The sequence below is a fragment of the Hydra vulgaris genome, chromosome 05 (assembly GCF_038396675.1).
Source record: "Hydra vulgaris chromosome 05, alternate assembly HydraT2T_AEP".
Taxonomy (NCBI): domain Eukaryota; kingdom Metazoa; phylum Cnidaria; class Hydrozoa; order Anthoathecata; family Hydridae; genus Hydra; species Hydra vulgaris.
Window position 1 is genome coordinate 34,371,860 of NC_088924.1, and position 25,117 is coordinate 34,396,976.

The 25,117-nt window shown below is 28.9% G+C and overlaps 2 protein-coding genes across 2 annotated transcripts in view; both read right to left on the bottom strand.

Annotated features, from left to right (window-relative positions):
* The window catches only part of LOC100199247 (vinculin), a 30,854-nt gene extending 11,256 nt beyond the window's left edge, over positions 1–19,598 (bottom strand). The window contains exons 1-8 of the mRNA XM_065797987.1: positions 19,382–19,598; positions 7,725–7,832; positions 6,944–7,115; positions 2,108–2,425; positions 1,425–1,643; positions 1,123–1,259; positions 776–968; positions 330–475 (exon numbers count right to left, since the gene is read on the bottom strand). Coding sequence (XP_065654059.1) covers positions 330–475; positions 776–968; positions 1,123–1,259; positions 1,425–1,643; positions 2,108–2,425; positions 6,944–7,115; positions 7,725–7,832; positions 19,382–19,438 — 1,350 coding nt within the window. The 5' untranslated portion in view covers positions 19,439–19,598. The remainder of the gene's footprint in view (positions 1–329; positions 476–775; positions 969–1,122; positions 1,260–1,424; positions 1,644–2,107; positions 2,426–6,943; positions 7,116–7,724; positions 7,833–19,381) is intronic.
* Positions 19,599–24,165: 4,567 nt separating this feature from the next.
* Positions 24,166–24,834, bottom strand: LOC136080341 (uncharacterized). Its single transcript, XM_065796958.1, has 2 exons — positions 24,544–24,834; positions 24,166–24,384 (listed from the first exon to the last, which is right to left on the bottom strand). Exons 1-2 carry the CDS (start codon positions 24,832–24,834, stop codon positions 24,166–24,168), a joined length of 510 nt encoding a protein of 169 aa, XP_065653030.1.
* Between the last annotated feature and the right edge of the window lie 283 nt (positions 24,835–25,117).

Consider the following 25,117-nt stretch of genomic DNA (forward strand, 5'->3'; position numbering starts at 1 on the left):
AAAATTTTTAAACAAAAATTTAGAATTATCAACACTATTTTAAAAATATACACACTAGTTCAAATGCAGAGTACTAACATAAAACTTCCTTTGAACATTTGGTGTTAGATAGCTACCAATATGTATTTGAGAGATATGACGAACATATACAAACATTTTACAATGTAAAAACATTTGTTGACTATATCATAATTATTTTGAAAACTTAGTTCAACAACACAAAGAAGTATGATAAAAAAAATTATTGATATTGTATATTTTTAATGTGTAAATTTACATTTATTTATTGTTTAACATTTATTAAATAGAAAAATATGCCAAAAATATACTTTTCCTTGGGATTTAAGATTAGCAAGTTCCTTTGTCAAATGTTGAATATTAGCTACAGTATCAAGCAATTCCTGTTTTTCTGGTCCTGAAAAATGTTCAGCTAGTCTTTTCCCATCTTCAACAAGAGAATCGATAGCACGCTTACCTAGCAAAATATAAAACTAAAGTTAAGATACAAAAATACATCATACATTAGGTTGTTTCATTCCCAACAACATTTTTTCAAAAATATATTACTTACATAACAAGGTAGATAACAGTTAAGAAACGCATTTGTAATTTTTTCAAAAATTTTCTTAAGAAGTCACACCCCAAAGAAATTTTTGACACTTTTTTTCAACTTATTTGACATTTTTTTAAAACTGGGTTCACTTACAGTAGTGAACAATATGATTGTTAATCTATAAAAAACAATTTTTTTTAAATGCAAAATTTACAAACATACCAGTGCCATTATATTCAGATCGAGGATCATCAATCCAATTCAATGCCTGTTCATACTGACCCTGTGTTGTTGCTGCTGGCAATCTCTTTCCAGAAGTTGTTTCATTGGCTATTGCATCATCGACAAGCTTTGTTAGACGTTGTATTCTATCATCAATCTCTTGTGCAAGTCTCATTGCTTCTGGTGATTGAGCCTGGAAAAAATATTATGACATCACATATCTCGTAAAAGTTTGTAATCTTTATTGACATTTGTTTTTAACTTTTAATTTTTCTAAAATACATCAAATTATTATTATATAGATTTTAAATTATTATAAAATAGATTTTGAAAAATTTAATACATACCATTCCTTTAATTCGTAGATCTGCAATTTGATCAATGAGTCGATCAAGTTCGTCACATAAATTTTTTATTTTCATATCATTTGCTAGGATACCAACCTGTCTAGCTTGTTTAATTATTTCTCGTAAAGCTTGTTCACCTAATTAATATATATAAATAGTTACCTAATAGAAGATTAAATCATTTTCTAATGTCAAAAAAATGTTGTTAACTTCAGCAACTATTACTAACAATTTTAATAAAACCTATTTTGTCAAAAATTATAATCAGAGTATTGATTTCATTAGATGTGAAATTAAAATACCAAGCCCATTTGCAGCAGCATCAGTGTTTGATAACCAATCTTTGGCTATTTTCATCTTTTCTTTAAGCTTATGGCGAGCTTTTTGCATGAAATTTGTTGGATCTTCAATGTCATATTCATCATCTATTTTTAGTTGAAGAACTCGCATAATTTCAATGATGTCATCACTGATTTTTGTGATCAAAAAGTTTCGATTTTCTTGGGCCTCAGCCTTCCCCTCTAAAAAAAATGTATTCATAGAGTAAAAGAAAAAAACTTTTAACAGTTTTTACTATTTTGAACCTGAGACAGATGCCTCATTTAAGAAAACATGTATCTTCCATTTTGTAATCATTTCAATTAATTTACATTTTTTCATTTGCCAATTAATAAATTGCAATCCCCAAAATTTAAAAATCTTTTTTAATTATATTATTACACAAAACTGCACAAGCCTGTGTATGGTTGCTTGCTACAAATATATTTTGGAGATTTTAAAAGTAAAACTCCTTGAATTATTTGGATCACTTTTACTAATTTTTTCCACTGAATCATTCATAAATACAATTATTTGAAAACATTAGTTTGATTGCAACTATTATAAAATTTAATCAAATTCAAGTGACTTAATTTTGTTGTAAAGTTTAATTAGGCTTCAGTGACTTAATTTTGTTATATAGTATGTTAGTAAAACCATTACTCACTTCCATTTTCAAGTGTTAAAACAAAAGATTTCATGGCAGAGATTAACCGTGGAATGTTCTGTGTAGCACTATTTTTGTGCTTCTCTAACAAGTCTCGGTGAGTTGCATGTGTTAAATCAGGTATTCGACCTTCAACTTTCTTGGCAAAGCTTGTAGCACCAGGAGTAAGATTTTTAACAAACGTAACACAGTCAGGCAGAGATTCAACAACTTCAGCAACTTGTAAATAGTCTAGCACTGCTCGACACTGTGCTAAGATTTTTCTTACTTCTCCATCATCAAATGTTAAAAGCAAAGCAGATGTTCCATTTAAAATACCTAAATGTAAAAGTGGCTATAAGCTACTAAAAATCAAAAACATTTCTTTATAAGACATACAAAGAAATAACAATATATATGATATATATATATATATATATGATATAATATGATATAATAGGAGTAATATGATGTAATATGAATAATATATATGATATGATACAACATGTGATTTATGATATAACATGAATAATATAATATAATATATGAATAATATAATATATATATATATATATATATATATATATATATATATATATATATATATATATATATATATATCCGAAAGGTCTGGTGAGCACAAATGATATTATTAATTTAGTGAAATAAAAAACACTTTTTAGTTTGAAATACATATTTCGACACTGATTGTTTTATTAACAAGTTAGGCACAGAGGTATTGAATTGTTCTAATAGAACTTATATTAACATCATGTCCTTTATTGTACAATACCTTTTGTGTAATGAATAATAACTTTAAATTTGATTGTACAAGGGGTAAATTAAGTGATCGCGAATTGAAAATTCCATAAAAGTTTCTGGTCTTCAAATTTTGTTTTTCTTGAAAACTGTTTTTGCGTGTTTTTTTCGAACCATTCGTAACAGTTTTACAAACTGTTGATTCAATAAGTTCATGCTTGTAAATGTTTCTGAAGTTTTGTAATTTTTCTAGACTTAATTTATTTTGATTATTTTTTAGTTATGTTTATAATTATGTTTATAAATTAAAATATGTAAATTATAAAAATATTGTGTTAAGATAAACATATATATAAAATAGTTTAATTATAAGTAACAACATTTTTCTTGTCTTTTTTAGTATAGGTTATTAAACAAGTATTAATATTTCTATTTATGTAATTTACTAGGAATAAGAAGAATATGACATTAAAAAAAGTTGTGGTTTAAAATTCTCCAAATATAAAAAATAACAATTACTACTATGCCAAACTATATACGCATATATTTTATTTTTAATAACTTTTATGCTTTTACGACTTTAAAGTGCATTTCGATGACAGTTTTAAATATAAAACATAATTTATTAATAAACTCAATCAGTAAGAATTTTATTTAAAAAAATATAGCAAAATAAGTTTATACATCAGAGTTTATATATTATGTTTAATAGAGATAGGTCGATATAATTTGCATCAGTAGATTTTTTTCGCCTTTGCGGAAAGCGATGAGGAGCAGCAGATAGTCTTCTTATTTTATCTTTATAGCATGCATCCAAAGCAAGAGTTGAGTTAAATTTCTTGACGCTGCATCCTTCTTCACTTATTCGCAAAAGAGATTCAAGACGATCACGAGATCTAACAACCTTTTTAACATTGGAAATATATAACTTTTTAAAACAATCCACTCAATAAAATTTCATTAGTTTTTAATTATATAATATTTACTGAAGTAATTATACAGCATGGCCCCCATGACCATGGCCGTAGAGAGGGGGGCTCAGGGTATATTGTACCAGGATCCAGCTATGTTTAAGGGCCTGTAAGAAAAAAGAGGGAGATAAAAAAAATTTGAGCCAATTCGGCATTACATGGTGCCTATTTTCAGCCAAGGTAGGGCCTGCAAAAAAATTTGCCCAGGGGCATGTCTTGGCTCTCTATGGCCCTGGCCATGCCCCCACTTTTTGAGCTACCATGGTCCCCCGTCGCCCATGTGTAATTTTTTTCGTAGAGTAACTTTTTTTTTTGGAGTATTTATTTTTTATTCTAAGCCGCTTTTGGAAGCTAAAGTTTAATGTTGCTAACGGATTCTAACTGAGGGAAAAACAAGTGCAGCATTTAAAAATTTTTACCTGAAGACGTTGGAATATTTTAATTAAAGAAATTTTTTAAAATCAGAGCTATTACTAGGCTGCCCTCACGGTCCCCTTAATGCGGTATAGGGAGATAGAGTTTAAGTTGCAGTACCGCTAGTATCAATGTTTTTGTTTATAAACACTTTAGAAGTTCGTAGTGTGATGAAGTTGGTGTTTGATGTAGGTGATGAAGTTGGTGTTTGATCAAAGGATCATCCTATATTTGCTTTTTCTGTATTTGTATTTACCTAGCTATGTAAGTACAAATATATAATACAGTGGTTAATCTAGCTCGATTTACAGCAGTTTTATAAAAGTAATATTTTAAACATGTAAGTTATGAGAGTCTTAATGAAATTAGTTATAGTTAATTTTTAAGATCCATAAAAACTGAATTCACGGTTTTTTAAGAAACTGAAAATTTAAAGACCAGAATTTTTTACGGAATTTTCAATTCGCAATCACTTAACTCGCCCCTTGTTGTATTTTTATTATTTCCTTTGTATTATATTTTTTATTTTAATTATGTAATAGTTTTTTTTTTTTAACAGCAATTTTTAATGGATTTTTAATTACTTTGTAACCTATATATTGAAAAATTTTATATTGGTCATTTTAAACTGATGATGGACTTTGTAAGTTCAAAACATGTATTTAAAACTAAAAAGTGTTTTTTATTTCAGTAAATATATATATATATATATATATATATATATATATATATATATATATATATATATATACATATATATATATATATATATATATATATATATATATAATATATATATACAATATATATATATATATATATATATATATATATATATATATATATATATATATATATATATATATATATATATATATATATATATATATATATATATATGAAGACCTCAGTGGAAAAAGCAAATGAAACTAAGCAATTTAAAAAAATTTATATTATAATTATTTTATTTAAAATTTATTCAAAAACAAAACATTTTGTAATTTTTTATACAAAAATTTTTTTTTCTTTGCTTTAAATAAAGACATTAACTAATGATCAACAAATACTTTCTCAATACTTTTTAAATGTGACAACGCCGGTTTTTCCACTGAGGTCTTCATATATATATATATATATATATATATATATATATATATATATATATATATATATATATATATATATATATATATATATATATATATATATATATATATAATACTGTGTTTCGGAGTTATAGAGTTGTTTCGGAGTTATAGAGTTGTCGTGTTTCGGAGTTATAGAGTTGAGAGAGGGTTATAAACACTATTAAGTAGCCTCCTCATCTGTAGTGGCCTTCTTGGCCTTGAGGAGGTAAATAACAAAAAAAAAAATAAAAAAAATATATATATATATAAATAAATATATATATATATATATAATACTGCTGATTTAGGTGAGCAGTCATACTGAAATAACCTGCTGTTAGGGGCTTCAGTACATACATCGACTAACAAACAGCCTGACTCGCAGTGGAGTGCTGCTACATCAACTGAGAGTTTGGGATCGGGCAGCAATCTTTTCATTCATTCTTTGTTTTTTTTTTCTTTTTCTAAAAAAGCTGTACCAATTTAGATAAGCAAAAAAAGTAAGCAAATGCTCACATAAATATGCTATAGTAGGTATATATATTTGTGTTCTGTCGTGACCTCAGGCGCAGTGCTTGTTCACCCGCAAGTTACTTTGTAAGCATGTTTCTGTTTAGTAACCAGAAACTTCTTGTATATTTATTTCATAATTAGTTTTATTAACTTTGATGACTATTAATAATTTCATTGAGATTGCAATTATTGTTGAAAGTCTTTTTGTTTACAAAATAAATCATAAAAAATTGCTTTATAAGATTACATTAGAATAAAAAACAGATACACAAAATTATATTTACATAAAAAATACATACTTTTTAAATAAAAAATAAGAATATACTAATAAAATCTATAACATATAATAAACTTTCAAAACTTTGACAATTTAAAAAATATATATTTAAAACATTTTTGTAAACAAATAATAACAGTTTAAAAGATTTACGGCTTTGCAGATGTGGCTCTGAGAGTGAGCCATAGTATTAAAATAATAGTTTGTTTGATATAATATTCTTAAAACAATTTATGCTAGAAATCTCAAAACTTAACAATCTCGAATAATACAACTTTTAAAACATTTCAACAGAACTTACTCTAGAACTATTTTGCTTAGTCAGCATATTTTTTGAACCAAAAGAATTAGTTTGTTTGTAGATTTGGCGGGTTTTTAATGTTCGCAAATATTCTTTTTATTTTTTTAAATTCACATAAAAAAATTAAATTCATTATTGTTTTGCAGACAAACATGTAAATATACATAAACTTAAATGTTCTCAAAACGACTAAAATATCTGGCCAGTTTTTTGCAACTAAATATTATTTCCATGGTCAGTAATCGAGTGAATAGCTCCGCTTCCCGACCATGCATATATATATACACACACACACACACACACACACACACACACACACACATACACACACAAAATATTTACACATAAGACATTGAATATAATTTTACATGATGTTATATACATTTTTAGTTTAAAGACATAAGAAACAAAATATATTAAATAATTTAGATAAAAATACATACTTTTTGCATTTTTGAAATGCCAGAAATGTCTATAACTTTATAAAGTACATACCTCTAGCTCCATCTAGTAGAAGTTTTCTTCCAACACTTGAATAAGGATCTCCTTTTAAGACTTTTGAAGCTTGAATTAGATCATTAGATGCTTTTTCAACTCGATTAAATGTAACTGGCATTTCTTTTTGAAGAATTTCATCCTTACTGGTCTGTACTGTTGACTTACCAACCTATAAATATAAATTAACTTGATTTTAATTGAATTGAAAATGTAATATATTATATTATAATGATATAATTTGAATATAATTATATTAAAATCTTTAGCTAAATAATTAAAACTAATATTTAATTCAAGTTATTAAAGCATATATACAAGTTAAACAACTGACATTTTATCTTATACAAAATCAACAAAAAATGGATTACTTCTCAAGAGAAAAAAAATGCAGTGTGCGCAGATCAAATAATTTTTTTAAGAAATTAATGCAGTGTGGACAGATCAAATAATTTTTTTAAGAAATTAATACAGTGTGGACAGATCAAATAATTTTCTAAAGAAAAAAAAGCAGTGCACACAAATCAAATAATTTTCTTTTTGAATTATCAAGATTATTTAAATACACAGTAATATATTTTTTTTAAATAATAATTTGAAACAATATTTTTGAATAATAATTTTAAACAATATTTTTAAATAATAATTTTAAACTTAAATTTTGAACAATTTTTTAAATAATTTTAAACTCAAAACAATTACCTCTAAATTTAAAAATTACAATAAAAACAAAAAAACATTAAATAATAATTAATAATAAATAATAATTTTTTTAAAATACCAATACAAGATTGTTGACTGCTGCGCTAACGGTATTAACAGGTTCTGACAAATCTGGAATTGCTCCCCCTTCTTCACCTTCTTCATGAATAACTACAAGACGCCCAACCTAAATATGTAAAAAGAAAAAAAATATAAAAATATGTAGATCAAAGCTTAGTTTTCAAAGAATTTAAACTAAAGTATAATTATAATTTTGCTAAAAAAATGTTAAAAAAGATACACAGAAGTAAGGAACACTTTTAACTAACCAATTTAAAGTGTCAGCACAAACAATTTAGAAAAATTAGGGAAAAGTAAATGGTTAAATCTGTAAAGAAATGATCATTACAAGGAATATATGTGGATATATGGATATTCCTCATATTTCTACTTCAGTTAATACTCCTCACATGTTCTACCTATTTCAGCCAATATATGTATACTCCTCGCTTGTTCTACCTTTTTTAGCCAGTATATATACCCGCACCAATGTACATTGTACACACATCAACCGAATCAGATAGAGCATACAACATAAGGGTGTCCTGTTTCCGCATTTTTTTTTTAACTTTTTGTGTGAGTTGCATAATCATTCAAAAATAGTTATTGTAAAATTTTGGGACAGTCAAACATTATTTAGGGGTAGCAAAAATTTTCAAAATTCATTCAAAAACTTTTAGTATGTTATTTTTCACAAAGTAAAGTATAAAAGGTAAAAAACTGGGCTAAAAGAAAAATATTTAGGGGGGGGGGGCACAACATCAAGTTTGGTAATTTTGCCAATATAGTATCAATTTTTAAATTCTTGCTGTAGTTTGTAGATCTGTCATAACATAATTGCTTATGGAGCTTTTCTATTTTATTCAGGGTTATATTTACAATATTTTATCTGTTTTTTGTTAAGGTTGGTCACATGCTTTGTCAAGATACTATTTAAAACCAAAATGAGAAAAATGTCCATGATCATACTGAATGTCTGGAACAGCAGAGAGCAGCGCATGATAATTTATCTAAAAAAAGACGAGATATTATAATGAGTGAAGAAGTTGAAAAAATTCTTGGTGAGGATAATAAAAACACAAAAGCTTAGATGACGAATTTTACCCAATGCCATCAAAAAAAAAAAAAAAAAAAAAGATTGTCAGCCATTTCTTAGTAGAACTGAAAGACGCTGACTAAATTGTTTACTGAAGTTTCCAATTGCTTACACCTCAGCGTTAGAGGCACAATGGCTATTGAAGCAAAAATAGTTAAAGCTGTTGGAGCTCCCCTTGAATAGTATCCTATTTCAAAATCAAATGTTCATCGTCAACAAAAGAAAGAATGAGAAAATAAATTTTGTCAATTAAAATATAACTATGAATGCAACTGTCCAATTCATCCATGCGGTCACTGGAATAGCAAAATTGTTTCATCACTTAACGGTAAAACTATTAAGGCATTAGACATTCAGAATAAAAATTTTAAGATCACTTTTATTTTTATTTTTTACAGGAAAGAAAAAAGAACATGTTGCCATTCTTGCAAGTAGATGGGATGGTTTGGCTGATAATTTGAATCCAGGCTGATAATTTGAATCTCAAAATTCCTACAACCCCAAATGTAACTGGTGTAGCCTAAAATGATCTATTTATCAACCATTTTAAATCAAGGAAGCTACTTGATGATTAGATTGCTTTTTGCTTCAGCACAACAACTCGTAACACGAGCTGAAAACAGGATGTGCAGCTTTAATTGAGAAGGATACTGGTCATGCAATTTTATGGGCTGCTTGTTGGCACCACATTTATGATTTGCACATTAAACATGTCTGGGAAGCAGTTATTGGAAACCAATAACTGCTAATTATTACCTAAGTTGTGGGCCAAACGCTATTTAAAATGCTTAAAAATAACTGGGACTCAATTTTCCACAAAAAAAAAGATATTATTCAGTTTGAATTTCCTGCAGATGGAGATAACACGATCCATTGTCAACCAAAACTAATCTTAAAATGGGCAAGCATTTGTCTACAAAAAAATACATTTCCAAGAGAAAATTATTGGGAACTTATTGAACTGGTAACTTTTCGGTTCAAGAAACCCAGTGCTTACTGGTACTACTAGTACTGGTTTCTATAAGCATTAAAAAACTATTATGTTAAAGCTTTTATAAAATAAATTTAAAAGAAATTTTTAAAATTTATTTTATAAAAATTTAAAAAAAGCTAAAACATTTGTTTGAAATTTATAAAAACCATCAGAAAAAAATAAAATAATATAATAAAAACTGGGCTACTCAATTCAAAAAAAATTGGCTATGATGTCTTTTAAAAAACAAATTAGATCAAAAAAATGACATACTTTATTAAGGTAGATGTATGTTTAACTTCATTTTCTGTTGTTTATAAAAAAAATGATATGATTATGATTAAAAACATATATCTTTAATAAAAGGAATTTTTTTTTTTAATTTAAATAAAGTCTTACTTCTAGTTTTTTTTCTAGTATTAGGCCATAAAGTGACGCCACATACACAAAAAAATTGTGGCTTCAAGATTTACGAAAATACTTTGTCTATCTTTTTAAAGGTCAAAGAAGCAGATGATGTAATTTTAGCAATCAGAAATTATCAAGAGAGGGGCTAATTTAAAATTGAAGTTTCGAATTTTCCACTTGAATGAGACAATATGTTTCATATTTTTTCAATCTTGTCAATTTTTTTAAATACTGTCAAAGGGGGTTACTTTGGCCAGCGTGGGAAACTTTGGCCACACTTCAGTAAAAAGATTATTTAGCTTATAACTCCATTAAATATATATTTTTTCCCACTTTCATACATGCAAATCATAGATTACACTTTAACTTTAATTATTATGTGGGTATTTAATTTTTCAGCTTTTTTTAGGTTGGCACTACTGGCAGTAAAAGTTTTGTTGTTATGGTTACATTAATATTTACCTTCCAAACTTTTCCATGTACACCTAACTAAATACGAATTTACAAAGCAAGTAAGTACTCTAATTACTTATATATATAGTTGTTAGACATTATCTAAATTATTACAATAATATGTAATCAATTTTTTTTGTTTATTGCTAAGAATGTTATGGCATAACCTATTCCAGCCTAAGTGGGGTAACTTTGGCCACTTGAAAAGAATCAGAACATGGAAGAAATCTGGCAAATATTCCAAAAGATATATTCCCTAGACTGCTAAAAGAGCTGATTGATGGACTTTATGCAGAAAAAGGAAACAATATTGTTTCGGGATTTAGAAAAAGTGATATTTATCCACTCTGCAAAAAAAATGTTCTTAAAAGAGAAGAGAAAGCGAAAGAAATTGACTGCACAACCTGGCAAAAGCATTTGCTATGAAGATTTGTTACTCAAGGAAAACGTCCCTTCAACAAGCAATGGAGGCAAAAGTAAAAAACCGAGGAAGATTATCTGTGAAGAAGAAATTGACAGTCCTGATAGCATTAGTGATGATGACTCAATTATGTCACTCCACGACATGTCAGATAATTTGAACTTTTCAGAAAGTGAAGATAATACTGGACTTGAAAGACAGGATTTTCCTACAATGAGCTTAGACGAAAAGAAGTGTTTGAAGGAAGGCGATTTTGTAGTGGTGTTGTATGACAAAAACTACTATGCAGGACTCATTGACAAGATGCCTGATGTAAATGAAGAAGGGCCAATAATTGATTGCATGGAGAAGAAAAGCAAGTGCTGGATTTGGCCCCATAAGAAAGACAAGTTAATTTACAGTAGGAAGGATGTCATTTCAAAAATTGAGCCTCCAAAACTATTGAACAAAAAAGGACATTTTAAAGTTCCTGAACTGGATGTTTTTTTCCTTTTTAAGTGTTTTAGTTTGCAACTAAAACCTTTTGGTTTAGAATTTACTTGACAGGTTTTACATGTGTAACCAATTTTTCAATTAAGTTCAATGTCGTGTTTTGCTTCTAATGTTTTATAAATAAGATTTTGAACTTTTAAATTTGTCTATTACTTTCCTTTGGGCCATAGTCACTCAATGGGTGGGGTATCTTTGTACTAGAATATTTTTACAATGCATTTTATATGAGAAAACAACAAGTGGTCAAAGTAACCCCAACCCCTGGGTAACTTTGGCCAAATTTTTAAAATAACCAAAAATAAATATATTATTTTTAAATATTTAAAAAAGTGGTATGGATGGATAGGGAATCTTTTATTTATTAGTTTAAAAATATTTTTACTAACAATTCATATTAAATATAACATTACTAAAGTGTTAAGGTGCAAGTTTTTTGGCCAAAGTAACCCCCTTTGACGGAATAATAACATACAAACAAAAAATTAAAACAAAACAACTTGATCAAAAAAGACTTGTAATTATTAGAAAAGTTTACTTACATTACATATGATACTGAATAAAACGTTATATAAGTGGATTTTTTACATTTTATAAACAATATACACAAACAAATAACATATTTGTTTATATATATTGTTTATAGAGGGATGGATAAGCGCCTAACCTGCCTATACAACAAAGTTTTAAAAAAATTAGTTTTATATTAATGATTTATATAATGTTTCTTTACAAACACCAATATACTATACTTAAAAATTTTAAGTACACAGAATGGCAATTACTTTTAATCTTTTTGCTTTAGGTTGCAATGGGTGCTAACAGTTCCGTGTCAAACACGCTCGAAGGGGGCACTACTAACACTATTAAAGTTCGGCAATAATGTATAGAGATATCAGTCTTCTTCGGGAAGGGCTTTCGCATTCAGCCCTTTTTGTGCTCACCCACACGCCCACTAGAACTTTACCAAGCGCTTGCAAAAAAAAATGAAAGTGTTTTTTTTTTAAATTGCAAAAAATCTTATTTTGATTATCAAATACTTTTACGAAAAATCATTAAAACACTTTTATGTATGAATTATTCTATTTAGAATTTAAATAAAAAGTATGTTGGGCTGTTTTTATTGTAATTATTTTATTTTGAATTTTTTTATTATCCTGCTCTTTAACTATTTTAATTTAGACCTTGAGTAAAACATTTGTTTTAACGTTTTTATTTCAATTATTTTATTTAGAATTTAAATAAAAATATTTATCTTTCAGTTTTAATTTTAATTAGGGTAAAAGATTTATTTTTTGCTATATTCCGCTCTTTAAAACATTGTTTACATATAGCTTTTTACTTAAATACTCTCTTTAAATGAAATATGCAGCAAAATGTGCAGTAAAGAAAATATTAGATGTGTTACTATCCGATTTTTATTGCGCCTTTTTGTTTTTACTTAAAAAAAAGGTTCCTTAAATATATTTTTTGCGGTATAAAATTCTTCTTTGAAAGAAATGCAATAAATTTATAAAGAAACATTAAAATTAAATGTATTTGAACTTGTAAAAATAAAATTTTATTTCTTAAAACAACTAATAACATATATATTATTAATTATTTTCAGCTGGTTATTCACACTTCTTTTTAGCAACAGGTTCAGATGACTTTTTTTATGCTTTTTCAATCTTTATTTTATTTATCTTCTTTTGCAATATTTTTTGTTTTTTACAAATCTTTTTCCTTTTCCTTTTTTTCTTTTCTTCATCCTCTTTTTATACATTTCCAAAACTTTATCACTCGTAAGGATTCCATAATTAATTTTCTTGTATTTTCTATTTGTTTTGTGTTTAATTGGTTATGGAAGTTTGAGCACATCCTGAATTAAAGTTGAGGAAACTGAAACTGCCGTTTCATTATGAAATGCTGATGAATGTATATCAAGCTGCTGCTTTATAACTAAAGAATTCAGAACATAGTAGCCAGGGGTGTAGCTCAAAAGGTTATGCAATGGCTCTATATTTTCCTGTATTTTCATAATGTAATTAAGAACAGCTGTTGCCTTATCAATTGGTACACAGGAATATTTTACATGAAAAAATTAACATAAAAATATTTAATCAAAAAAATTAACCATTTTATTTATACGGACAACCTGTATGATTACCTTGAACAGGAGCAGTTAATTCATTAATGCTTTTACTAAATGAAGCTGCATTTGAGTAGGAACTTCAAAACATTTATAAGCTACTTGTGCATCTCAAAAATTGATGTATCACACATTTGAAGAATGTGAGTGCAATTTGGAGGAAAAGATACTATGTGAATTCCCCGATGCACCATTTAAATAAATAAAAATTTATGTGACTTGTACGCTTGTCTAAGAATATGAAAACAGGACGTGCAACATCTTTCAATTTGTTGTCAATTCTTTGAATATAATCTTTAAAGGAGTGTTGGTTTTGCCATCCAGATTCAATTTGAGTGAACAAAAAATTGCTATTGACAGTTCTAGAAGTATATGCAAGATCTTCTATCCGTGTGAACTTTTCTTTCAAAATAACCTGGGCTTTTAACATAGAACCATTAGCTCCAAAGCAGTAGCAGATCAGTTTTCTTCGGACTTTCTTTGTTTTGTTATTATTTGCCAACTAATTAAATGCCAACTAATTTTTTGTTCTGATATGTCATACTTTTTGGAGGCAGCATAATTGATAAGGTTTTTTCGGAAATCTTTTGCAAGACCAGTATAGAAACAACTTCATATTTTTAATATTTTTAAGATAATGCAGCAAATGTTGCTTTTTCTTCATCAAAAGTATTGCAATTATCCATGTTAACATTATAAATCACATAAATTACTTTATTTAATCAAAAAAAAACTTCTAGAAATTTTTAAACTTTTCTATTAAAATACTGCAAAAAACAAACTTTTTTTACCGCAAAAAACGTATTCATTGTTTACATAATTTTAAAGTTGTTTTTTAATTGAATAAACATTATATTCCCATTGACAAATCAAAAATGTTAAATATAATTTTGTATTCTCAAATATTAATTATCATCCGATAATATCCATTAAGTGTAGAACAAATTGAAAAACTTGAATCACCTCATATTTTGTTTTACAGAGGAAAAATTCAAGAAAAATTTTTGGTTTTGCTCAAGTAGAGCCTGTATTAAAACGTTACAAAAAACTTATATTATTTCTAGTGGGACAAATTACAAGCTGCTTTTTTTATATAATAATTGAAGAGCTCCCACACAAAACCAGACAAATCCATATTTAAAGATTTTAACATATCTTGATATTTTTAATTTCTGTTAGCAACATTCTAATGTCACTAACATAGCATACATCGACAAGGGTCATAGTTCACATAGAAAATTTCCTTAGAAAAACTTTATTAAAGGTTTTTTATGAAGGGGTAAAATTTAGTTTAGTCTATATTTGCACCAAAATAAGGAATTTTCTGGTTTTGCATCATTTTCTCGGTATAATTGATAACAATCCTAATATTACAAAATGAACTATTATAATGACTATTAATACACAGCATTGTTTAATATTGATATCGCCATGTCTGTCTCTTTATTTCACTGCAGTGTACTTTTGACTGTAATAACTGTGTATTGCTATCGTACAAGTCTACACCACTTTATTAAACATTTGTAAAACACACACCACATTATCTTTAGTACAGCAGTTGCAGTCTTTTCCAGGATTATCTGTATCAATAATAGATTCACTGTCTGTCAGTGTCTTTTAGGAAGCTAACACTGTAACACTTTCCCACCTTTCACCAAACGTCACTGTAAGATTTTTAATGTCCGCAAGTTTCACTACTGCTGTTCAATGTTTTATCAGCATGTTATTTTGATATCTCATGATATTTTTCAGGTGTAGTGGTACTTGTCTTGCTTACTGTGTTTTGTGGTATTTCTCTAAATAGGCGGTCACACGGTAAAAAAGAATGACCACATACTGGAAATATCAACAACACATCTTTATTCTGGCTTCCTCCACCAACAATTATTTCATGCAACCAATGCTGAACCATGCCATGCAATAGGATGTTGTTTTTATTCTGACCTCCACAACCATCCCTAAATATTTAGACATGTGACTTAGTAACAAAGACATTAATAAAAAAGTGGTACACCACACTTGCTATCTCATTTGAACCACATGCTGCTTTACTCTCAATCCATGTATAACAATAATTTTTTCCTGACGACATGTCACAGATTGCAAAATTGTATAAAGCTAGCTCTGGCATAGAAAGCTATTTGAGCAGGCACCTTAGGCAAAACTTGTACCTGCTGCAAATCATATACAATCTTGTATGTGTCTTCATCAGAGTTCTTAAGTAAGCGGTAAAATGCAGCATGCTTTTGCAAGTGAAATTTCCTTTGCAGTTTAAGTTCATCTACAACTTAAGCTTTTGACTGGTGCATAATTAAATTTTTCTGTTTTTTGCAAGTGGTACATGCATCTACTTGTGGACCACTAAAACCAATGCTAAACTCAGCAACAAAAATTTCGTAAAACATCTAATAAGAGACTTAGTGTTCTTCAGAACAGTTATTATATATCTTCCACACGTTTTTACAACTTTTTAATTCAGATGGCAGATATATGCATTCAGTTTTGCCTTTACCGTAATAACTTTTTCTGCTTTTCAAACTGCTAATAAATGTTTTCACACTACCTTTTTTGCAACAGATTTGTGAGATATTATATTGCCACCTCGACTCTTTGGCAGGTCAACACTACCATGTGAACATTCAAGTACTCACACCAGCCAGTTCTTTTTGATAGGTGCAACTGCATGTTAGAAATTTGCATGACATTTTTCTCTTCTTGCCAGTTGACCTTTCTTCAATGATATAACTGCAAGCAATTGGACAACTGAATTTTCATGTAGAAGCATTATGTATTCGACTTGCCTTTATAATGATAATCAGTGCAGTGATCATCAGCACATCTTCTGCTGTAAGTTCATAACACTTGTATGCTGAACCTTGTTTGTGTTTGCAGGTAGCCCTCTAGTCTACCTTTTCAGACAAATCTACTATGTATCTTAAACAAAGTATATAAACATTGATGGGGGATGTTGTTGAAGGAAGGACAGAAAACAAGAGAGTGGAGATAGGGAGAGAAAAGGTATTTTGAAAGACTTAATGAAGTAATTAGTTAGAGAATATGAAAAGAAGCTCAAAACAGATAAGTGTGAAGGGAGTAGGTGCAATTGACCTATTGACACAAAGAGTCCATTTTTTACATCACATTCAAGGGTCACATTTAGAATTAGAACTAAAATCAACCTAACACCGGTAAAATTATCTTTTTTCTTTTGCAACTGATTGCTTTGTTTTAATAATTATCCTCTTTCTGCAACTGCTACTATGTTTTCCAACAAACTCTAAATTATCTACATCTTTGTAATTAACTTGTTCTAAACTTTTGACAACTAATTTGCAACAATTTAAAAACTAAAAGCAAAATTCCGCTAGTAATCATTTTTTTTTTTAATTTTTAGTTTCAGAAATTGTAAACATCATGTGTTTTTTTGATAAAGTTGACTGGTTATTGGATTTGTCTGAATTTGCATGAAATGCTATACTAGAAATGTCTGCTTTTGCACAATTTTGCTCAAAAATCATTCATAAGTTAATGACAATCATTGCCTACTATACACAGTATACATAATCTTGTTTTTGGTAAATATTAGATGGGAGCTCTTCAATTAACACACGCATTAAAACTAATTACTTTTGTGTAAAAGATAATAAATTGACAACTAGAAAATAATTGGTAATAAAAATTTAATAAAATAACTTAATAAAAAATTACAAAAAAAAACAAAAGCATTTAAAAATAAGATAATAATCCCAAATAAGAATATGATTACCAATATCATATTCAAATTACTGCTATAATACATACATAACGACTCTCTCACTTTTTCTTTTCTTTTAATAATGACAAACACAAAACTTCCTGGTAAAAGTGGAAAATTAATTACAGCAAATTTGGGAGAAGTTTTGTTAGAATTACAAGCCGAAGTTGCGAATTTAAAAAAGATTGTTAAAAAATAAAATGATGAAATAAATACTTAAAAAAAAATTACGAAATTCTAATCATAACACATAAGTTATGTTGTGACTACTGACTTAAAAAGTAACATAATGCCTCAGAAAATAAATATACTTAATGCGATTTCTGTTTAAGAAGAACTCAAAAAAAAAAAAGGAGGATATTATTATTTCTGGTGTTTCAGAATCAACCAGAACTGATAAAGAAAAGGAAGCAGCTGATTGATACCAATGAAATTACATACATAAAAACAGAATTTTAAACCGAAAGCAATCATCCAAAATGCTGAAGAAGCAATACTTGTTGAGTTATCATCACCAGAACAAATGATTCCGGTACTTTCTGCACAAAAAATTTGGAAAAATAGGAAACAAGAATTTTGCTAATGTATTTATTAATCTAGATATGACAACAGCACAAGCTAAGTTAGGCTATGATTTGCGAAAAGAAAGAAAAAAACTCAACGCCAATCTGACAGTAGAATCCCCCTTTCGTTATTGTATCAGGAGCAACCCAATTCAAAAGATCAAAAAACAATAAAATTATTAGTAACAAAAAATCAATTATAAGTTGAAAAAAAGACCAAAATATGGAATTAGATTTAAAAATATAGATTTTTTCCCTAGTAAGCCCTGCAGTAAAAAAGTATACAGACACAGAACAAAGTATTTTAAGGAACAACAGAGAGTTAGCTGTTTAAAATCAATAGTGTAAATTTAATAAACTAAATAAAAATATAATGCATAAACATTGAGAATCTTACTTTTTTAAATTAGTTATTAACTAATTTTAAAAAAAACTTTTCTAAGTTATCGGTGAGAATGTATAACTAACTAGTGCCTTAAAAAAATCTAAATCCCGTAACTTCTGCACATACTTTGACTGGTAATAAAATGTAAATGACTTGTACCGACAACAAAATGTTAAATGCCCTGTAAAGATAAGATAAATTGAATCTTTTTTATAAAGTTTTTTTTTAATGAAAAACTTTTATAATTTTCACTTTTTTCAGGTTATTTAAACAAATGTTGAGAGAGGTTTTGAAATTAATTCCTTATTAGTGAGTAAACTTTTCAGTTTTTTAAAAACAATTCAGTACTAAACAATAAGTCTATGAATGAATCAATAAAATCAAAAAATTAAGTGTATTAACTAAACTACCTTATTAAGTACTTAACAATAAGTTTAATATTATATGCTAAAGCAATTGATTACATTAACTGCAACAGATTGCAATCTTGTGATATAAAAGGTACAGTTTCGATTAACTGATTCTCCCACAAGTTATTACTTTTTTTTTAAATAAATTCACACAGAAAATAATTTTAACTTTTCAGCTTGTAGTAAATTGTTTTGAGTACAATGACTTTTTCTGTTATTAGAGTTTTCTTAAATTATAAAACTAAACATTGAGCACATTCTAAAAATTCAACTATAAAATTAAGACTAAAGAAATAAATGGTAATTTAATGAATATGTAGCATTTTTTTCCAGCTATGAATCAGTTACAATAATATCATTTCTCGACTATTTTATATAAACTATTTTATAACAGTATTGAAAAGTGTCAAGATTGTAACAATACATTGTTGTTTTACAGTTTTTCAGTTTTATTTAATAATAGAAACAGCATAAAATAAGAGCTAAAAACTTATAAAATAATAACTTAAAGCGCATATAATAACGTATATAATAGGCATTGAAAATAGATTATAAAGAAATGCTTTAAATAATTACAAATAAAACAAACAAACCTGTTGAGCAACAGGTTCTAGTATCGATTCAATCGTTTTTGTATGGAAAACGGGCATTTTAAAGCGTTAATAGCAACTTAAAGTTGAAGCTTTTGCTGAATAATAAACAGTAACTTTAGAGAAAAAGAAATCTTTAACAACAAAAATATCTGTTTCGTCACAGCTACACCTACCTAAAAACAAAACGTTAATATCTCCGAGATTTGAAAGCTAATCTATTCTAGGTTTGATTGGTTTGGATTTTATCCGCTGAGGTGTGACGCATTTATTTTTAAATATTTAAAAAAATTGAAATATTTTTAAATATTTAAAATTTACAAATCTGATTTTTACATAACAAATAAATATTTCTTTACATAATTTTTACATTAAATAAAAGAACTTTAATTCATTTATAATGTGGCAGATATTACAATAAAAAATAGTTACAGAAAGTGGACCAATTTTTATGGTTATGATGATTTTTGTTGACGCCGCATTTTAACAATTATGTTTGGCACTCCTAATTTTAACCACACTACAAATTTCTTTATTTCATCTATTAAGCGGCGATTCCACAAAAAGGGAGGGAGGGGTTGGATGTTATATCCTCTAAAAAAAAGGCGATTTTCAAACAATAATCGGTTTTTTCAGGAATATAGTCGGTTAGTTGGGTATTTGACAGATTTGATTCGGTTGACAGCAGTTTTTACTTTTTAAAGATTACCCCTCCCCCCACCCTCATTTTGTTTTTCTCTGCATCTATTGTATACAAAGCATTTGTAAAGGATGTTTTTATTACTAACCATTAATCATTTTTATTACTATCTACCAACCTACCAACTTACCAATCAACCAACCTAATAAAAAAATAGAAATTTAACAAATAGCAAAGCGCGCAAGGGCATCATGGAAAAAAGGCAGAGGCTCATCACCACGGGAGATAAGCCTCTATCCAGCAACCCCTCTTGCGATTTTTTTTCCTTGAAGCGCTTGGTTAGTTGTTTATTTTTTTATTTGGTGGACATACAATGATTATATCGCACACCCAGATCAAGGGTGCCAGAATTCAAAAATTATGGATATTGAGTTATGAATGTCATTTGATAGTATGTTATGTGTTGTTAAACGAATCTAAAACGAATGTTTACAAAATGACAAATATATATGGCACTCTTAGTTGGAAAAAATATTAAAAACTAAAACTTCAACCCTGATTTTCTCAGTTTGACACTTTATGAATTGTGGCACCCTTAATCTGGGTGTACGATATAGATAACATTTTGGGGAAATTGAGTTTTTAACGCCGGCGAATTTCACATTCATGCAGGTATCATAAACGTATAGCAAAATCAATTTTTTGTGCTTTGGTTGCAGCAAAGTCTTGAGTAAATTTTGAAAAATGAAAAGATTGGAAGAAACCTTGTTCGATTAATTTACCAGACTTTTTAGGCGTTCTTGCGTCATAGTCGCTCAGTGATCGAAATTGTCGAAGCTGTACGAAGGGCTACAATAATATTTGGGATTGCAGTATTTAAAACATGATCATAAATAAAACGTAAAGCAACAAGACAAAACACTATCTGGAACAACGTTGTAAAACATTTGTAATTCATTGCATAAATCCTTGCACCAACACCGGAACCAGATGTATCCGTAAGCGCAATATTTAAGTTCTCACAAAATTTTATCAAATCATTTTGGTATAACTCTGAAATTTTTTAGATATTGCGCAGAAATTCAGAGACCAAAGTGTCGTTTCATTTTCTCGAAACGTATTGTTGTAGGCATAACTGCTTGATCTAACAAATCTTTAAAGTATTTAACTCAATAATTTTCATTTGGATCTGTCAAAGATTAATTTATGCTTTCGTAATTTTTTTTTTATTTAGTTATATAGGTGCTTCACGCCACGGCTGCTTTGCTAATCAAATTCTTTCTTTTCAAGCTTACGGCAGCTAGAAATTTGATTTTATTTTGGTTCCAAAAAGGTCCAGGACGTTCAGAACGTAAACTAAACGTACGTTGTACGTTTTTTGTACGTGCAGTGTTTGCAGGGGCTTAAGACAGCTATAAATTTTATCTGGTTCCATTTCTAACTCTGGAGCTAATTATCTGGCTGAAATTTAAGCAGATTTATGAAATTTAGCCCTTTTTTTGTACTTTTTTATAATCTTGGTTGCACTTTTTATAGATTCCAGTGCAATGTCAAATTGCATGATTTTGGATCGCATTAATTTGCTAGCGATATTGATTTAGCTTCCATCGTTTGATTGAAACAACCAATCCACAGATTTTACAAATTACTCGGATTTTACACGGGTTTTAGCATTTTTCCACTAATTGCTAAAATCCGTTCTGCAAGAAACTGCGCAATTAAAATGATTCTTTTTAAAACAATTTTCTAGCGCTAATTTACTTTTTTGCACTTCTATTTGTCAATTGTCTCTTGCTTTTTCAACTTATTATCCTGCTGAAACCAAGCGCCAACAGCACAAATATGTTTCATGGATTCATGATCAGTTAAAACACTTGAAATGTTTTTATAATTGCTATTTTATAAATGAGCTTGATTTTCAGATCTGAAAACAATTGGCAGCAAAAGTAAAATGCAGCTTTTTTATGGTTTGAATAAGCTATCCTACGATAATCTGATTATTAACCTTTTCGTAATTTCCTAAAAAAAAATTCCACAGAAAAAAGCCGCTTTTCATAACCCTTATTTTGCAAATACTTTGTTCCTGAATCACAAAACGGCCTATTTTTGACAAAGTAAACACGTTATTTATCGCTAATCGAATATGACCATAAGTCAGTATCTTTCCAATCAAAGCCGTTATTTGAGCTCTCATTTGCATTGCTTGAACCCAGGGCCGGCGCCAGAGTATTTGGCACCCTAGGCGAATCTGACACACTGCGCACCCTCCCCAACTTACTTTTACAAAGGAATGCTTAAGTTATGTTATTACATTTTGTATATACATTCGGAAGAATACATACATCCATAATCATAAAGAAGCGTATATTCATGTAACTTTATAATGCGTTAATAAATAATTTCAAAACTTCACTAACTTCACAAAACTTGCTAATCCAGCAAGTCTTTCTTTCTGCATAGACGTTTTCAAAAATGTTTTTATTAGTTTGAGTTTTGAGAAGCTTCGCTCACCGCTAGCCACGGAAACCGGAAGTGTCAAGAGGATTCTTAAAGCTATAACAGTGTTGGGGACACAATCTGTTAGATTATTTTTTAATATAAAATTTAGTAAACCTAGTGGCATTGTACACCTTGCAACTTGTCTTGAAATTAACTTCAGTTCACTGCATAGATCAACTGCATCGATATCTTTGGAGTCTCCATGCTGCAAAGCTTTCTCAAGATTCAAGCAATGTTCCATAACTTCTTTGCTACTTACACTCTGTAAACTGTGAACACCATAGAGAAACCAAACAACGAACTTATTGTTTGTATAAGAATAAATCTTTCTTCAACCGATTGTATTGCTGTGTCAAGAATAGCAAAGTAAAAGTTTATTTTGAATTTTTCTTTTGGATCTTGAATAGGTTTGTCATCTTCTTCATACGTAACATATATAGTTTTTTGAATGAATGATATTACGTAGCATAAGTAAGTAGTGAAAAAGAAAATTTTTATAAAAAATTGTCTTGTCTAGGATGGAATTTTTTCTAAAATTTAATAGCCGGGGGGGGGGGGGGTTGGAATAAGAATGTCCTGGGTGGAAAATTTTTGAAAAATTAATTTGCGGGGGGGGGGGGGGGGGGGGGGCACGTCTATTAGGCACCAAAGAGTACTAGTATTTTCTTAAACTCCATTTCATTTCTGGAATTTACACGAAACTTCTTTATTTTTTTAAGTTTATGGCGCCATGCATATCTAATTCTTTTGCCTGAAGTTGCTTACTAGTCATATTTATCTCAAACAACACGTCGTACAACACAACCAGAGAAACAACAATTTTAAAACTAGAAATAGCGTTTGCAATAAACCGTGCATCTACCCGTGTTGAATTACCAGATGCTCCTGTTAAATTTGTGTCGTTCGCAATCTCTGCCAGAGCATCGTAGATATCACCAAGTTGATAACGGAGAGGTTTTAAAGCATCAAATCGGCTTTCCCACCTTGTTTCACTCAGTGGTTTAATAGTGAGATTAGAAACATGTCGTGTTAAAACTTCCCAGCGACGAGTTGATGCAGAAAAGAATACATATACACGTTGCACCAGATCATAGAAGGCTGTTGCTTTTAAGCAACATTTAACAGCATCATTAACAACCATATTCAATGTATGTGTACAGCAAGGAATAAACAATGCTCGGGTATTGACATCTAAAACTCTTTGTTGAACACCCTTATTTTTCCCCCTCATATTTCTGCAATTGTCATATCCTTGACCGCATAAGTTTTCAATAAATAAAGACATCTTACCTAACTGCTTAATGATAGTTTCAGCCATAACAGCACCAGTTGTCTCTTTTAGAGGCACAAAATCTAAGAAATGTTTCTTTATAGATGCTATTGCTGCAATGCCATTTTCTGGATTTGAAATCACATCCAAAAAGCGAATGATCATTGTCTTTTGTTCAACATGACCCGCATCAGATGTGCAATCTATAATTATTGAAAAGTAGTTAGCATCACGAGCAGAAGTTAGAATTTTGTGTTTGATTGCATTGGATAAAAGATGAATCAATTCATTTTGTATGTCTTTGCCTAGGTAATGTACATGTGTTTCATTGTCTTTAATCTTTCGAAGATGCTCATTCATAAGTGGGTCAAACAAAGCTTAAAGTTCTACAAATTTCAGAAAGTTTCCGTTATCAGCAGTGTTCAGTTTCTCATGTGTTCCACGAAAAGCAAGATTTTGCATACGAAGAACTCTAACTAAAGCTATCAGCCATTTCAAGATTTGCTGCCAATACTGTTCTTCTTTTTTAACAAGACGCAAATTTTCGGCATCAATTGTTTTATTGTTTTGTAGTCGCAGCTCAAACTCTTTCCATGACTGAATATTCGCTAGATGTTCACTGTTTTTCTCATGTCCTTATAGAATTGTGGACATGTTTTTCCAATCATGCGAACCATAGGAAAAAAGAGATGACGCAGCTGTTGTGCTACTAGTAAATAGTTTGCAGCAGAAGCAATACTCAGAGTCATTACTTACAGAATACTGCAGCCAATTTCTGCGAACTTTATCTCCATTGGCAATCCGGTGGTTGTAATGGTTTTTTGAAAATTTTCTTTGCATACTGTCCTTAGGAAAGTCAAACTGATCAACTTGTTTTGGTCCATGTTCTATCAAAAGTTTTCGCATTTCATCATCAAATACGACCCAAGTAGTCGGATTGCTATAGTTATCATATAGACCAGAGAATTTATCAATTTTATGCACTTCAGATTCTTTGTGTGCTACGTGTATTACATTATGTAATTCAAACTCTTCTGATACTGTCATCTCATCGGCTTCCCTGTCTGCTTCAACTTAATTTTTTAACTCATCTGTGCCATTTTCATTCCTCTGCGGTGAACATATATACTTTAATAAAGAACCAGCCTGTTTTGATATAAACCCTTCATTTGCAGCCTGTCGTTTACGATATTGGGCACCAGACAATTTTTTTCTACCTGCCATCGTGGATTGAAATAACAAAGGAAACTGCAAAAAATAATAAAAATGATCACCTCGTGCATTTTTATTATCTATAAATTAAAATATTATTTTAACTTCTTTATAAAAA